Here is a 17,923-nt window from a genome sequence, read left to right as displayed (position 1 = left end):
AGTGTATCATTTCAGGAGGCACATTTCGGTTTGTCCCAATCCTAGTGATATTATCCTCTGTCACTCTGTCAAGGTGATGTCTGCCAGGTTTCTCCACTATGAAGTTACTAATTTTTGTTAGATAATCAAGTATCCTCCGGGACTATGTAAATATTCTGTTCTTACTCATATATTCACTCGTTAGTTTCAGTATCAGTGATTCTCATCAGTTAATATGTTAGTTGCCAAGGGGTGCCTGGGTAGCTCAGTCGTTGAGTGTCCGACTTCGGCTCAAGTCACGATCTCGCAGTTTGGGAGTTCGAGCCCCGCATCGGGCTCTGTGCTGACAGCTCAGAGCCTGGAGCCTGCTTCAGATTCTGTGTCTCCCTCTCTCTCCCCCACTCATGCTCTGTCTGTCTCTCTCTTTCAAAAATAAATTAAGAAAAAATTGTTAGTTGCCAAATAGTGACTTCCTTTTCCTTTTTCTTTTTCTTTTCTATTTAGAGAGAGAAAGGGAGAGAATATGAGCAGTGGAGGGAGGGAGGGACGGGGGGGAGAGAGAGAGAGAGAGAGAGAGAGAGAGAGAGAGAGAGAGAGAGAATCTTAAGCAGGCTCCGTGTTCAGCACAGAGTCCGATGCAGGGCTCAATCCCACAACCCCAGGATCATGGTGACCTGAGCCGAAATCAAGAGTAGGACAGTTAACCAACTGAGCCACACAGTCACCCCGCAAATAGTGACTTTCTAATTCATTGTTCCATCTACATTTATTAGTTGGCTTTTACTGTAAGGAGATTTTCTTTCTTTCTTAATTGTTTATATCATTGTGAATTCAGGGATATTTAACTCTATGGATTTTAATGCTTTACTTATTTTGATGCTCAAATTGATGCTTAGTATCAAAGCCTTAGAACTGTTCGTACCTTTGGGGCATCTGGGTGGCTCAGTTGGTTGACATCCAACTCTTGATTTCAGTTTGGGGTCGTGATCCCCGGATCGTGGGATCCAGCCCTGTGTCGGGCTCAGTACTGAGTGTGGAGCCTATTTAAGATTCTTTCTCTCTCCCTCTGCCCCTGTCCCCTGCTCATGCATGCTCTCATTCTCTCTAAAAACAAACAAACAAACAAACAAACAAACAAACAAAAAGCTGTTCTTATCTTTGACTTAATGATTCCTCTTAAAATCTAATCTACAATTTATGTATAAAAGTATGGCGAGGAATTGGAATAACTTGAATGTGCAAGATGAAAATAACTAAGCGTGTTTGAAATATCTACAGGGTTTTTTTTTGACATAGAAGTAATTACTAAAATTTTAGGATAAAATGTTATATGGAAAGCAATATATGTAGAATAGTTTAAATTGTGTAAAATCCAGAGAAACAAATCACACCTCTACTTACCATGTTGATACAAATTTCACCTTGCGTTACATCTTCCATACAGGAAGTGTTCATTCTTTTCCTCAAACCTGTTTGGTCCTCCATCAGGTCTGTTTCAATAAATGTTCCACCCTTTCTGGTTCTGCCTTTCTGTCTCCCCCACATCTAATCTATCAGTAAGTGCTGTTGGTACTACCTTCAAAGTATATCCCATCTGCCTTCTATGTCCACCTGCACTACCATTCCTGGTCCAAAAAACATTTGCTGTCCCCACATTATAACTTCAGTGGCTGCTTCTGCGCTGGCCCTTCCGTGTGTGCCACAGCCCTCCCCCCACCCCCCACCCCCCCCCCCCCCAGCCAGGCTTTACACAGCAGCCAGAGTGACCTTTTAAAATTATGGATCACGGGGCGCCTGGGTGGCGCAGTCGGTTGAGCGTCCGACTTCAGCCAGGTCACGATCTCACGGTCCGTGAGTTCGAGCCCCGCGTCGGGCTCTGGGCTGATGGCTCAGAGCCTGGAGCCTGTTTCTGATTCTGTGTCTCCCTCTCTCTCTGCCCCTCCCCCGTTCATGCTCTGTCTCTCTCTGTCCCAAAAATAAATAAAAAACGTTGAAAAAAAAAATTAAAAAAAAAAAAATAAAATAAAATTATGGATCACATCCTGGCACTCCTCTGCTTAAAATTTTTTCTGTCCCAATGGCTTTTCATTGATTTTAATGTAAAATCCTTATTACCAGCAACAGTACCTGCTTTTCTTCTTTCTTACCATGGTGTCACCCCGTTGACTTTCTTTTCATTCTCTTCATACTCATTGCTCACTCTGGCCTCACGACCTTTGCACCTTTATACTAATCCCTCCATCTCTGTCTGAAACACTCTTTTCTTGGCTTTTGGAATGACTGGACCTGCGCTCCTACTTCCTCAGGAAGGCCTTTTCTGACCCCTCCCCCCCCCCACCTAACATCTCCTATCCCACCCCCAGTATTTTTTGCATAAGGTGGATCTTATTTATCAATCTATTCTTTCCTGTACCATCTATCTACATCCACTGGATGGAAGAGTCTTGAAGAATGCTTGGCACACAGCAGGCACTTGGTAAATGAATGGTCTGGTGAATAAATTGCTACTGTCTCTGAAGTTGCAGTGAAAGGGGCTCTCTCTGTTTCCAACCAAAGATGCAGAAGTTCCACTCTAGGCAAGTGTCCTATATACATTGATAATATTTGTGTAACTCTGTGGGCAGCCTTGTTTACAACATTGGAAAATTGGAAACAATGTAAATATACTACATAAATCATGGTGTTTTCCTATAGTTCAGTATTGTGCAACCATTAATAAGGGTGTTTTAGAAACATAGCTGATGAGGAAATAGGTCCAGAACATAAAACATGTTCCAAAATATGATATGAAGATCCCATTTTTTTTTTGTATTCTACACATAAACACACATACTTCAAAAAAATCTACAGGAACAGACACTAAAATATTTACAGTGGTTATGTCTGAATTTTGGGATTGTAGCTTTTGTATGCTCTGTTGTCTAATTTATTAGTTACTATTTATTGCCTAATTTATTATCTTTTGAAATCTATACCCTTGCCCCAGCATTGCTAAAAATGACCCAAATACTGGAGGCCAGGTCATTGCAATGTGGTATGCTTCTTGAGCTTCAGCTATGCCCAGAGCCTTTCATAGGGTAGACAGATGAGTCTGGTAACTCCCCTCCTTTGGTAACAGTGTCAGAGGAGTGTCATCAGCGTGTTTGTGGCTTAGAGAAAGGACAAGCACTTCTGGGTGGGAAAACCAGGGTAGACTTTATGGAGGACGAAGACATTGGCATCGGCTCTTGAAGTATTTAGAAGATCTGACGGATGATTGAAGAGAGAAACCCCATAGAAAGAAGAGCAAAAGTAAAAGCAAGGAAAGAAAAGGAGAGGGAAGGAAATCATGAGGGCAAGTTAAAGAAGTAACACATGCAGTCATTCTGTAAAAACGGGCCATCTGGGGGAGTGTTGGGACGTGGTTCTTGAAAAGTAGATAGAAATACCTCGCAGTGGCCTTAATCTGGCAACTAAGGTGTTTAAGCAGGGGAACGATGAGCATCTAGAGCTGATTTTTCAGGCAACTAATCTGACAGATCCAAGGAATTGAAGGGGAAAGACTGGCAGTGGTGAGACCGGTCTGGACGCTGAAGATGGAGACAGAATGGTGAGGCTGGTTGAGCCAAGGCTGCTTGCCCAATGTGTCGAGTAGGCTGCTAAGCCCGATTCTATTTAATAGGAGAAAACCCTACACTATTTGAATGCTCTTATTTCCTGGTCACTTGCCACAGGGTCCTAAGCCTCTTATAGTCTGGTCATGCATATAAATTAGGTTATAAGGTAAAAATTTGTATTTTGAATATACATTTGACATTTTTACTTCTCTCCGTCCCCCAACTTCATTATGGCATTACTGGTGCTACTCACTGAGGACAGTATAATGTCTGGGGCTAGTGGGTGGGAGAGAAAAGGCTGAATGATCATGGGCTGGGATATATAAAAAAGGAAACCTCAAATTGTGGGGGTTTTTAATATATATTTTAATGTTTATTTTGAGAGAGAGAGAGAGAGAATGCACACAGGGCAGGGAGGGGCAGAGAGAGAGGGAGAGAGAGAATCCCACAGGCTCTGCACTGTCAGTACACAGCCCAACACGGGGCTCAATCCCATGAACTATGAGATCATGACCTGAGCCTAAATCAAGAGGCATCAACCAACTGAGCCACCCAGGCGCCCCTCAAATTGTGTTTTTTTAATGTTTTTATTTTTAATTTTTTTTTAACGTTTTATTCATTTTTGAGACAGAGAAAGACAGAGCATGAACGGGGGAGGGGCAGAGAGAGGGAGACACAGAATTGGAAGCAGGCTCCAGGCTCTGAGCCATCAGCCCAGAGCCTGACGCGGGGCTCGAACTCACGGACCGCGAGATTGTGACCTGAGCCGACGTCGGCCGCCCAACCGACTGAGCCACCCAGGCGCCCCTAATGTTTTTATTTTTGAGACAGAGAGAGAGAGAGAGAGAGAGAGAGAGAGAGAGAGAAACAAGTGGGGGAGGGGCAGAGAGAGAGGGGGGCAGAGGATCCAAAGCAGGCTCTGTTCTGACAGCGAGCCTGATGTAGGACTTGAACTCATGAACCGTGAGATCATGACCTGAGCCAAAGTTAGACACTCAACCACCTGAGCCACCCAGGCGCTCAACCAGCTGAGCCACCCAGGTGCCCCATCAAATGATGTTTACTTGTTTTTTTTAAGTGAAAGATGTAAGACGTTTTGTACAAGAGTTTCTTACATACACAGACAATTTTAGTTCCCTGAAACTACTGAGACGTTTCAGGCCCAAGTTCTGAAGGCAGATACCTGAAAAAATTACATTGGTTTTGGGTTGAAGAAATAGTTAATGTCCCTTTTGAAACTAGGTCAAGTTTTTTAACTTTATCTTCTGCTCTAACTCAGGACCCCAGCTGTCAGGCTCCCCCAGAAATTTACAACAAAAGATGGAGAGCTCCTCTAATACTTGGTTACAAATCCCTCATGTGGAAGTGGACATTTAAAGCTTTGAGAAGTCATAAAAAACATGTGGAGAGATAGCTCAGCAGAAATTCTTTTCCTTGAAAGAAGCAATTGACCCTTTCTAGCAGCTTTATAGCCCCAGTGATCCAGACTGGGCAACTTGACTTTGCCAAAATGTTTAGTAAGAACTGTTGTTACAAGCATAAAAAATTTAAGTGACTTCCGTGTAATTACCCCTAAACTACTGTGCCTCCTTGCAGGTGCCACAGAAAAGCTGGTTATAGCTTGGAACATGTCTGTAGTGGGACAGGAAGAAGGTTGAGAGGGTTTCATTACTGGTATGATGAAAAGGTATCAATGTAAGATAAAACTATCTCTTATTAGTTTGGTAAAACGTAGAGTTTTGGCCATTCCTGTGAAGCATAGAACAGAAAGGAAAATTACTTCTGCAATTTGAGGTCAGCATACAGGACTCCAGGGTTATGTAAATGTGGATTTTAAGAAACAGACAAACATGTTGTGCAGTTTTCAAGAACACATTCTTGGGAGACTATAGATGCTGGAGAGGGTGTGGAGAAACAGGAACCCTCTTGCACTGTTGGTGGGAATGCAAACTGGTGCAGCCACTCTGGAAAACAGTGTGGAGGTTCCTCAGAAAATTAAAAATCAATCTATGCTATGACCCAGCAATAGCACTGCTAGGAATTTACCCAAGGGATACAGGAGTGCTGATGCATAGGGGCACTTGTACCCCAATGTTCATAGCAGCACTTTCAACAATAGCCAAATTATGGAAAGAGCCTAAATGTCCATCAACTGATGAATGGATAAAGAAATTGTGGTTTATACATACAATGGGATACTACTTGGCAATGAGAAAGAATGAAATATGGCCTTTTGTAGCAACGTGGATGGAACTGGAGAGTGTGATGCTAAGTGAAATAAGTCACACAGAGAAAGACAGATACCATATGTTTTCACTCTTATGTGGATCTTGAGAAACTTAACAGAAGACCATGGGGGAGGGGTAGGGGGAAAAAAAAGTTACAGAGAGGGAAGGAGGCAAACCACGAGACTCTTAAAAACTGAGAATAAACTGAGGGTTGATGGGGGGTGGGAGGGAGGGGAAAGTGGGTGATGGGCATTGAGGAGGGCACCTGTTGGGATGAGCACTGGGTGTTGTATGGAAACCAATTTGACAATAAATTTCATATTAAAAAAAAAAGAAAAGGAGAATAAAACATTGTTGCATGGAATCCACTTTTTACAGAACTGACTGACCTGCTCCGATAACCAGCTCGTGCACCTTGTGTCACTCTCCAGGGCACTACAAAGTGGAAGCTAAAAAGCAGCTTCTTCCTTTTCCCAGCATCCTCTGGGGACTGTCTAAAGGAAAAAGAGAGTGGAGTAAGATAACTTTTGGGAAGGAAAGTAAAACAGAGTGCTAGGTGCATTATAAATGTTGAAATCAACAAATTACCTCCCAAAGCTACACTCACTACTCTTTGAACACAGAGGAAATGGAAAAAATCAACAATTAAGAGTAAGATGGGGGGTGGTGTCTGGAGAAAGTGACATATTGCAGTGTTCCTCAACTGACATTGTGGTTAGGAGCAAGTTGCCATGGGATTTGAAGCAGTTCAGAAGTCTTCAAGTAAGACCCATCAAGATCAAAATCAGTGTATGGCAGACAGTCTAAGCGAACTGGGTCTTTTAATTAATTACGCGTACCAAATCAGGATGGTTTTTAGCTTTTAAAAATTTCAGCGAAACTTAAGTTCCTTTATAAATTGAATCTCTGCTTTTACTTTTCCATAAACAAAATCTGTTTCTTACTATTTGCCTTCTAAAATAGCAATAGCCACGGTCCAAACATTTTATATTAAACACCAAATTTGACCAAACACCCAGAGTTTTTAAACTGTGCCATTTTGAGAATTGTGATAATCAAATCTAGTATATGTGATTTTTTTTAATGTAAAATATTTGCAGATATTCAGGAAAAGATTTTAAATTCTTACAAATAACGAGAATACTCTCTACATACTAAATGCTTTTCTGGTCTCAGGACTTAGCCTGTCCATGTTCTTCAAACTATTGATAGAACCACTAGATTTTCGTCCATACATTTATATATTCATTCATATACTTGTTATTACATGCACACACACACACCCCTCTGATGTTTTCTAAGGAGTGCAAAACAATGCTGGATCACAGTTTTCTGTGGAATAAAGCTTTGTTTAAAAAAAAAAAAAAAGCAGATGCAGCTTAACATCTTATTAACATAAGAACTGTTGTTTTATAAGAACTGTTGTGTTGTTTTTCCTGTTAGTAGCCAAAGTTGAGGAAAAATAAGAAAAACAAAGAGGAAGCAGGGTGAGTAAATAGCACATTTGATGAGGGTGTCCTCACCTTGTCAAGACAAGGTTCTCTGAGGCGTTAAGGGTGATAGTGGGGACGCAGATGGGAGCAAAGAGCTAGTGAACCAACCATCATCTCTTCTACAGAGCAATTTTAGGAAGCCCCTGAGGGACGCAGGTAGTCAATGAACAGGAATTGAGGGAGTTGACAAAAGGGAAGAGGCTGGATTCCTCAGAGTCATGGCAAACTGTTCTGTAATCAAGTTGGTAATTCACCAACTGTGCCATTACAAAATATTTACCATATTTTATACTGAGGATTATTATGTAATATTTATAAAGAAATATTAATTTCCCTTTAATGTTTTAGGATTTATGTATTTATTACTTTTTGGAAATTATTATATTTTAAAACTGATTTCCATTCCCTTAAATCTGAATTATAAACTGTCATTTCTGCCTTCATTTACCGGCCAGTATCCTGCACTGGTACTGTTTTGCTATGTATTAAAAATGAAACCATGGGGCGCCTGGGTGGCACAGTCGGTTAAGCGTCCGACTTCAGCCAGGTCACGATCTCGCGGTCCGTGAGTTCGAGCCCCGCATCAGGCTCTGGGCTGATGGCTCAGAGCCTGGAGCCTGTTTCCGATTCTGTGTCTCCCTCTCTCTCTGCTCCTCCCCCGTTCATGCTCTGTCTCTCTCTGTCCCAAAAATAAAAATAAACGTTGAAAAAAAAAAAAATTAAAAAAAAAAAAATGAAACCAAAAATGAACGGGTAAGCTGAGGCCTTAATTTTGAGAAAATAAGAACAGTGATGTGTGGGGTTAGAAATGGGCCTCTTTCTAAGGTAGTTACCGTGCAGTTGCAGTTTGAGATGAGATGTCATTGACGGTGCCCCCTGCTCCACATGCTGGGGCACAGACGTCTCCTTGAGCCACTTCTCCCAATAAAACCCTTTATTCTCTTTCCTCCCTTGTTAGCATTCAGCTGTTTTTCTGGATGAATGCGCCACCATTTAGTTCCAAACTCTTGTTCCTGAGGGAAGAGTGGAACACTGTCTCCACACAATGTCACCTCCTGTCTTCCCTGCCTGTCTTCTCTCCTCGTGGTACCAGCCCTTTCCCGTCATCAGGCGACCCTAGCCTCATGCTTCCTGGCTGCTCGGAAGTGAGAAGTCACCTACTTAGGGTGCTGATGCTGTAGGAGGTCATGGTGTAGGGATTAGGCTGCTAGTTCAACAAGTTACTCCCTTGTAGAAATCGGAGTCCTCACCTATAAAATTGACATGATAACAGGGTTGTTGTGAGATTAGACCAGTTCCTGTGTGTTGTGTATGCTGTGCCACTCTTTGGAAGAATCTTCTCCTCCCCTCATCTGGCTACTTCCTATGGGTAAAGGCCCTGAGAATAATGTCTGACGTATAATAGATCGAGAGTTTAAATTTTTTTTTTTAATGTTTATTTCTGAGAGAGGCTGTGCAAGTGGGAAAGGGGCAGAAAGAGAGGGAGACAGCTGATAGCACAGAGCCTGATGTGGAGCTCGAACTCAGGAACCGCGAGATTGTGACCTAAGCCAAAGTTGGACACATACCTGACAGAGGCACCCAGGTGCCCCAAAAGATCAGGAGTTTAAGGGGTTGCTTGTGTTTACCGTGGCATGGGGGGAAGGAATCTGTGCTTTGTAAGGCAGGCTTTTCTTCTGTTACCCCTACTCTTTCCTAACAATGTCAGCTGTGCACACAGCTGGTCAGTATGGAAGGATGGATGTGATGGCAGGGATGGGCATTGTGGAGAATTTCTGAGGAAATTGGATGGAAAGTAGAAATCGAAGAGGCTTAGGGAAAGTAGCCAGGTGAGGGGAGAAGATTCTTCCAGGGAGTGGTGGCAGCGTGTTCAACACTGATCATGTGAGGAGAACCAAGTTCAGGGAAACACCACCGACCACAGCCGTCTGTAAGGCCAGAGAGGAGGCTTCCAGGGAGACCTATAGCAGGCTGTGCTGCCGGAGTGTGGTGAGAAAGACAGCTGTGAGGTCCTGGAGACCTGCTGGTCTTTCGTGCCAAGGGGGCTGGAGTTTATCCTGGGGAAACTGAGGCATTCAAAGAAGTTACACGATCATATTTGCATTATAGAAATGTTAGTGTCACGGCTGTGTCAGCGACTGGTTTTGTGGGCTCAACGCTTGGAAGGCCATCCATAGGCCAGTTAGGAGACTCTCGTGACAACTTCCTGTTCCCTCAGAAGTTCTTCTAATCTCCCATCAACTGGGAAACAGATCACCAAGCTAGTTAATTTGAGTCTGAAATATGAATACAGGTTCTGAGGGAGGGAATGATAGGTTTTTTAAATTTGTGAATGGGAATTACTTTTTGTTTGATAAATTCCCAGTTCCTGTCTTCTGTTTAAATCAGCTGTCAGGTGATTTAAGGTCTCACTCTTAATATTAATGGAGCCCTACTGAATATATGGGTGTAGAATTTTGGGAAAGTTGATATTTTAATAACAGGCCTCAAAAGTTCCTGAAATTAAAGCCAATACAGTCCTTTGGTTAGTGCTTATTACTTCCTCATGAATTTCTTTGCTCCGATTAGGCAGAATTGGAGAATTCTTCCACTTCTTCAGAAATTCAGGCAGTCTTTGAATATTACTTATACCCCAGCCCATTCTACCGAACATGACCACAGAGAAGTTTGTGAGGCATGGTCTGTGGCTTCCAGTCCCAGTGTAGCAGACGTGGACCCATCTTTCCTGTTGTGTCCGTCTCCTATCTCCCTTGCAGCATTAAGGTCTACTGGAAAAACAAAAAAAACCAGTGCATCAGTTGGAAGACATGGGGGACATAAACAGGCACATAGCAGAAGAAGATGGCCTGCTATCCAGCACCCTCCTGCAGGAGCCGGGCTTGGAGGGGAAGCAAGGGGGAAGGTCACCATTGATTTGGAGCCACTAGAACTGTGATTTTTTTTTTTTTTTAAACCAAGGGTAATTTTGCCCCCATCTCCCCTCCCTTCCAGGGATATTTGGCCATGCCTGAAGACATTCTATTTATTTATTTATTTATTTATTTATTTATTTATTTATTTATTTATTTTAATGTTTATTTTTTGAGAGAAAGAGAAACAGTGTGAATGGGGGAGGGGGAAAGAGAGAGAGATAGAGAGAGAGACAGAATCCAAAGCAGGCTCCAGGCTCTCAGCTGTCAGCACAAAGCCCGATGTGGGACTTGAACTCAGGAACCAGCAGATCATGACCTGAGCCAAAGTCGGACGCTTAGCTGACTGAGCCACCCAGGTGCCCCTGAAGAAGCTTTTTGATCATCTTCGCTCTGGGTGTGGGCAGTGGTGGTGGTGGTGGTGGTGCTGTTAGCATATACAGTATGTCCTAGAATGCTGCTAACCATCCTGTAGTGTCCTGCAAAGCTTCCTCCCCTTCCCCTGCCACTCACATCAAAGATTATCCTGTCTAAAATACCAGTAGTGCAAGGGTTGAGAAACTTTGCACTAGAGGTGTTGTCTATATGGGCTGTGTTTGGAAATGTAAGCATCTGGTTGGGGGAAATGGTGGTACTTACTTAGGCAGCCTTGGAGATGTTGGGGTGGTGCCGGACTACAACTGACATTGCACTGGCTCTTAGTAGTTTCTAGTTCTCGGGGCATTAAAACGGGTTGATTGCCAAGTCCAGTGGGTGTCTGACCCTCAAACCTCTTAGAAATCCTCTGTGTCCAGTTTCTTTAGTGGGTCAAGTCCTGCTACTCAGGAAGGATTAAAAGCTTGTATTTTCTTCTAGAAATTGTATTTCCTTCTTCAAATGGGACCAGTTGCTCACCCAAATTCACTTAGTTCATTGATTTTAATCAAAGTATTCTGGCCCCCATGGCACATGTGTTTAAATCATATAAGGGCCCAGGAAGGACTTGACATGACCCTTTTTCCTCAGTTTCCCCTCTTTGCCCTTAGACAAAAGCCATTCTTAAGATAAGTCTAAGGTAAAACTGTGATAGAAATTTTGAGTCCAATATTTACAGTGCAATTTATCACTGGCTTTTTCTTTTTTTTTTTTTTTTTAATTTTTTTTTTTTAATCTTTATTCGTTTTTGAGACAGAGAGAGACAGAGCATGAACGGGGGAGGGGCAGAGAGAGAGGGAGACACAGAATCAGAAACAGGCTCCAGGCTCTGAGCCATCAGCCCAGAGCCTGACGCGGGGCTCGAACTCATGGACCGCGAGATCGTGACCTGGCTGAAGTCGGACGCCCAACCGACTGAGCCACCCAGGCGCCCCTCACTGGCTTTTTCTTAAAAAAAAAAGAGAGAAGTATAGGTCCCCAGAATTTATCTAAAAGTAATTTCAAAAACTTCAGCATTTATATTCATTGACTGTTCCTCTCCTCTGTGAAGACCTTCAGAATTTCCCAAACTTGCTAAAGCGAGTCAGTCTATTGGAAACTTCTGAAGAGAAGCAAAACTTCATTTCACGCGGCCTTTCATCAGCTCCATGCCTATTCTCAGGGAAGAGGGAAGAACAGAGGTCTCTCTGCCTGACTGACCCTAAGTGAGCGCCTTTTCAGATGCCTTTGGTATGGGAACAAAATCAGCCATAATCTTCAGGGTTTTAAATGTCATTTTCGATACATCAGGAGACCAAAAGGCAGAAAAGTCTGGGAAAATAATAAATAACACTTAGATGGTTTGGGAAAGCAATTAAGTTTTTAATTATGTGCTTAACGCACATCCTGTTTGGGGCCCCAGCTGAGTTTGAATCCTTGTGCTTGAACTGATGTTTAGCAACCATTTCTTAACCAGGAAGGGCCTCCCCGACTCCCAGCCCACACCCATTTGAGCTTCACTGGCTCTTTTGAACAGAAGCCATTCTCACTTTTTACTTGGTTCAGTGAACAAGGTTACTGTGTAAAAGCAGTGTCTGTGGAGCTGTGGGTCTCACTGCCCTTGTGCCTCCCCCCCCACCCCCAAGTGTACCTCAAGCTGTGTGAGGCGGAATACTTAGGATGATTAAAAGGGCCCTTCACTGATGATTTGGTGTTTGCCTGGCTGAGGAGCTCAAAGCAAGAAGACGGAGACATGCAGCCATGTTGCAGCCTATTCCAGAAAGGAATTTAGGATGGGGGACCCTAAGCCAGACTGTAAGTTCTTGGCCTCAGTAAAGAAATTCAGGAGCCAGGCAATCTTTACACTGATTTTTAACACTTAAAACAGGCAACCATACACAGTAGAAAATGTTTTGTTTGGGGGGGAAGAAACGTGCCGATTTTAATGTTCTTAGAGGAAGGAGTGGGAATTGTAATTAAATAGGATGATCTTTGTTTTTTATGTTCTATAGATGATGGGTATATACTTCTGTCTACGTTGTCCTGGAGCCATGGGACGGTTTCTGTGAACATTATAGGCAAACTATCATTATTCTCCCTTTTCCATGTTCCTACTTTTTTTTTTTTTTTTTCTTTTGGGAAAACCCAAAATGAAAGCCCTGACATTTTCTAGAGTCTCCTTAAAGTGCAGATCTGGGCCATCGCAAGCTGCACACACACTTGTGCTGCCGTCCAAAGAAAATTTTAGCACGTAATTTATTGATGATTTCTCTCTCTCTCTCTCTTTTTTTAAACATTTGACATGTTTTTATGTAATCTCTACCCCCAATGTGGGGCTCGGATTCATAACCCTGAGATCAAGAGTCACATACTCTACCAACTGAACCAGCCAGCCAGCCAGGCGCCCCTGATGATTTCTTAATGCTCTTAATATTTGTATCTGGATCAGATCAGGAGAATTTGGGGAAATGATTGTTTTTCTATTTAGAGGGGTATATTTGGAAAGTTCTGTTTTTTCCTGCTTGAAAAGAAAAATCTTATTTCCCTTGCCTACCTTTTGGTTTCTTTGGGGTTTTTTTTTTGTTTGTTTTTGTTGTTTTAAATCAAACATTGCCTGTATTTCCCTTTTGGATTTCTCTTCAGCAGAATGCTTTCATTTCTTCAACACGTAAACAGTGACTCACATGGGCTTTTACAGATAAAACTATAGGCATTCGAATCTTAATAGTACCTGTTGGGGTTATTTTTATCCCCCTATTTTCTTCTCTAGAAGTTTCTTGATGTAGATGTTTCATCAAATTTTATTTTTCAGAACAATAAAGATGCTTTACTCACTAAATTACTTGTCCTTACAAAATATTATGTATCTTCATTTTCATAGGTAATATTTGTAAATTTTGTCATAAAAACACATCTGATCTAGGAAAGAAAGGTTATATATAGTGTCAGTATCCAGTAACCATTAGGAGATGGAGTGTGGTGTGTATAAATGATTTGCTTTTGGTATTTTAGGATTATAAAATGAGTCAGAGTGGCATATTAGATATATCTTTGTAGCTAGATCTGACTTTTCCTTTTACCTTTGACACTTAATAGCTCTGTGACTTCAGACAAGGTATTTATATTCTATAAGTGTGTTGGTATCATTATTACACAATGAGAATTATCTCTAATTTGCAGGATTATATGTACTTGAAAGAAATAAGATGCCTTAATGCCCAGTTCCCCAGGAAAAAAAAAATATATCAGTGTTATTAATGTGTGTGTTAAGTCATTTTCTGTTCCATTAACTCACTTTCCAATTCATTTTGTACTTAATGACTATTTTTTGGAGACCTATCTTTCTGTGTGGAAAGCATATTTATGTATAGTACTGAAGTATTAGGATTAGACATAGTCGCACACACAATAAGCACTGATTTTCATAATGAATTATTCAAGTGTGATAAAATAAGATTGCGTCAATCAAATGAAACTCAGGTTACTCAGTAAGAAAATAGGAAAAATGTCTCTGTACACTCCGTGGCATCCGCTCCTCTCATTCATGAAAGCCCACACAGCTGTGGGAACAGAACCTGTTGTCGACATCAAGCTGCTATGGAATAACTGTAGGAGTTATGAGTGACCCCCCCCCCCCCCCGCCCGCCAGACAAAAACTGTTCTCTGTAATTATCCGACCTGTCCTCACCTTCGTACTTATCATTGTCTGATGTAATAATGTGTACTGTGTTCCCACGCTGCGATGTATGCTTGATGGCAGCAGGGAGTTTTGTCGGTTTCGTTCACTGCAAGGGCACCTGCCAACCTAATCAATCTATCGAGTTAATGCATCAGTCCCTAGTCTGCAGTAGGGCCACGCCTACTCTTTATAAAACACACAAGGTAACAAAATCGAGGATGCAGTTTTATAGCTAAAATAAAGAGCCTCATAAAAGCACTAGCAGTTTGTTCCAACTTGTGGAAGAAAGGAAAAAGTCAGCACGAAATGTTACCATCTTCTGTTACAGATGATTAACGGTGTGCCAAGCAGAACAGAAAACCAAAAAGTTTACTTCCTTTGTGAAAAATAATTAAAGTACGGACTCTAGTGAAATAATTTTGTGATAAAAGGCCAGGTCAAAGGTGAAATAAGCTCCTTCCCTTAAGCCCCGGGCGAGGTCCATGCTCTGCTCCAGAGAGATAGCCCCTTCCACACACTCAGTGCTGTTCAACACACCCTGGCAAACTCACGCTCCTTCACCAGGAATATTATGTTGGCATATTTTTTAAAAGCTACAAGTCATGTGAAATGAGGGTTTCGAAAAACACTAGCCATTCTCAAAGTTACAGTGAATCTATACTTCTATGAAGAAGATAAAATGTTGTACTTTAGAGTCAAAACACCAGATTTCCACTCACTCTTTTTTTTTATTATTTATTTTTTTTTTTAATTTACATCCAAGTTAGTTAGCATATGGTGCAACAGTGATTTCAGGAGTAGATTCCTTAATGCCCTTACCCATTTAGCCCATCCCCCTTCCCATAACCCCTTCAGCAACCCTCAGTTTGTTCTCCATATTTATGAGTCTCTTCTGTTTTGTCCCCCTCCCTGTTTTGATATTATTTTTGCTTCCCTTCCCTTAGGTTCATCTGTTTTGTATTCCTCATATGAGTGAAGTCATATGATATTTGTCTTTCTCTAAGTTTGCTTAGCATAATACCCTCTAGTTCCATCCATGTAATTGCAAATGGCAAGATTTCATTTTTTTTTGATTGCCAAGTATACTCCATTATATATATATATATGTATATATATATATATGTATATATATATGTGTATATATATATATGTGTATGTATGTATATATACACACACATATATATATACACACACATATACACATATATACCACATTTTCTTTATCCATTCATCTGTTGATGGACATTGGGTTCTTTCCATACTTTGCCTATTGTCAATAGTGCTGCTGTAAACATCAGGGTGCATGTGCCCCTTCGAAACAGCATACCTATATCCCTTGGATATACACCTAGTAGTGCAATTGCTGGGTCTTAGGGTAGTTCTATTTTTAGTTTTTTGAGGAACCTTCATACTGTTTTCCAGAGTGGCTAGAGCACCAGGTTGCATTGCCACCAACAATGCATAAGAGCTCCTCTTCACATCCTCACCAACATCTGTTGTTGCCTGAGTTGTTAATGTTAGCCATTGTGACAGGTGTGAGGTGGTATCTCATTGTGGTTTTGATTTGTATTTCCCTGATGATGAGTGATGTTGAGTATTTCTTCATGTGTCGGTTGGCCATCTGGATGTCTTCTTTGGAGAAGTGTCTATTCACGTCTTTTGCCCATTTCTTCCGGGGATTATTTGCTTTTTGGGTGTTGAGTTTGAGAAGTTGTTTATAGATTTTGGATACTAACCCTTTATCTGATAAGTCATTTGCAAATACCTTCTCCCATTCTGTCGGTTGCCTTTTAGTTTTGCTGATTGTTTCCTTCGCTGTGCAGAAGCTTTTTATTTTGCTGAGGTCCCAATAGTTCATTTTTGCTTTTGTTTCCCTTGCCTCTGGAGATGTGTTGAGTAAGAAGTTGCTGTGGCCAAGGTCAAAGAGGTTTTTGCCTGCTTTCTCCTCGAGGATTTTGATGGCTTCCTGTCTTACATTGAGGTCTTTAATCCATTTTGAGTTTATTTTTGTGTATGGTGTAAGAAAGTGGTCCAGGTTCATTTTTCTGCATGTCGCTGACCAGTTTTCCCAGCACCATTTGCTGAAGAGACTGTCTTTATTCCATTGGATATTCTTTCCTGCTTTGTCAAAGATTAGTTGGCCATACGTTTGTGGGTCCATTTTTGGGTTCTCTATTCTTTTCTATTGATCTGAGTGTTTGTTTTTGAGCCACACACTCACTCTTACACTGTTTGTGTGACCACAGACAAATCCGAATTGACCTTTCTAAGCCTCTTTTCCCTCCTCTAAAGGGCAACAGTCATGCCTGCCTTAATCAAGTTAAGATGGTCAAGTAAGTTAATACCCAAGAAAGTGATTTATAATCCATAAAGCAAATTATACAGTGGTACTTGAAGATATACTAAAAAACAGTGCAAGCTGTTTTCTTAAATGAAAAATTTAATCACTTTATGACTATATATATATTCTGTATTTGTCAAAGTATCATTAATTAGGGGAGGAAAAACCCACCAAAACAGTAAGAAGACCAAGGTACAGTTTTTAATGCCAAGGTACATTTTTTAATACATATATATGTGTATGTATATGTGTGTGTGTGTGTGTGTGTGTGTGTGTGTATACATATATATATATTTAAATTTAGAAAACACTGGCATAGTGGCTAAGATACTAGATTTTAAAGCCAAATTGTTGATGATTTTACCCATGATTTAGCTATATATGTCAGACAAATTTCTTAACTTTTTTGAGCCTTGGCTTCCTTCTCTCAATGGTGGGGAGAATATTACCTCAATGTAAGCTTACTATGAAGAATAAATCGAATGAGACCAAGTGCTTAAAGCATCTAGTACAGTCTGGAACAAAATAGATGTTTAATAAATGGTGATTGTGTTTGTGGTTCTTGATTCTTTATAAATATCATTGAGTATATGATTTGTTTCTTAAATCATATGGTACCAAACTTTTAAAATATATTAGTTAGCCACTATTACTATATATGAAAATCTAATAGAATTTTTCCCAGAGAAAATGATCCTCTAATTTTCCATAACTTCCACTTTTCTGGGCCTGAGGATATTTAGATTAAGTAGCCTTTGAAACAAGAATCAGTACAATTAAATTTTCCAAAAGCTATCATTCACTCACCTAAACCTCCTGAGATCTCAAAATATGTTAGGTAGAATTTAACTTATCCTTCCGTAACAAAACACAGATGTTCATAAAGGGTGTTTCAAGGACAGAAATTAAAAATTCTCTGAGAAATGCGTGTTGCTCGTGAATCTCCTATGCTCTCCAGCCAGAGTTGCTCGAGTTTAAACCTAAAAATCTGCTGGATATGTTCTAGCATGAAATAGAATGAAAGGCTGGGGGGGGAAACTTTCATCAACAAGAAGGGCATGAGGGTAGTAATGCATATTGTCATACAACCTAAAGGTGTGTAAGTTCCAAGACTGACTTTATTTAGTCTGAGATGCACATCTATTAAAAGTCACCAATCCTTTCTCAGAGCATTTCAACTGAGTTATTGTCTGGTGAATGATCTCTGAACTAAAGTTTTCGTACTGAATTACCAGCATTGGTATACTGTCTTGACAGTATAATTTACTTTTCTTATCAGAACTTCAAGGTGACATAAATAAATAA

General features: G+C 41.0%; 1 protein-coding gene across 10 annotated transcripts in view; it reads left to right on the top strand.

Moving 5' to 3' along the window:
• MAP7 (microtubule associated protein 7) overlaps window positions 1–17,923 on the top strand; it is a 179,135-nt gene that overhangs the window by 61,572 nt on the left and 99,640 nt on the right. Inside the window, exon 1 of one of the 10 annotated variants that reach the window (XM_086707955.1) lies at window positions 12,181–12,413. The exons of the other annotated variants lie outside the window; for them this stretch is intronic. Coding sequence (XP_086564081.1) covers window positions 12,392–12,413 — 22 coding nt within the window. The 5' untranslated portion in view covers window positions 12,181–12,391. Of the gene's footprint in view, window positions 1–12,180; window positions 12,414–17,923 lie in introns of those variants that run through there. 10 annotated transcript variants of the gene reach the window in all.

This window comes from Puma concolor, chromosome B2 (genome assembly GCF_028749965.1).
Source record: "Puma concolor isolate L17-30 chromosome B2, mPumCon1.1.hap2, whole genome shotgun sequence".
Taxonomy (NCBI): domain Eukaryota; kingdom Metazoa; phylum Chordata; class Mammalia; order Carnivora; family Felidae; genus Puma; species Puma concolor.
The sequence above is the reverse complement of the archived record's forward strand: the minus strand, read 5'-3'. Positions and strand labels throughout refer to the sequence as shown.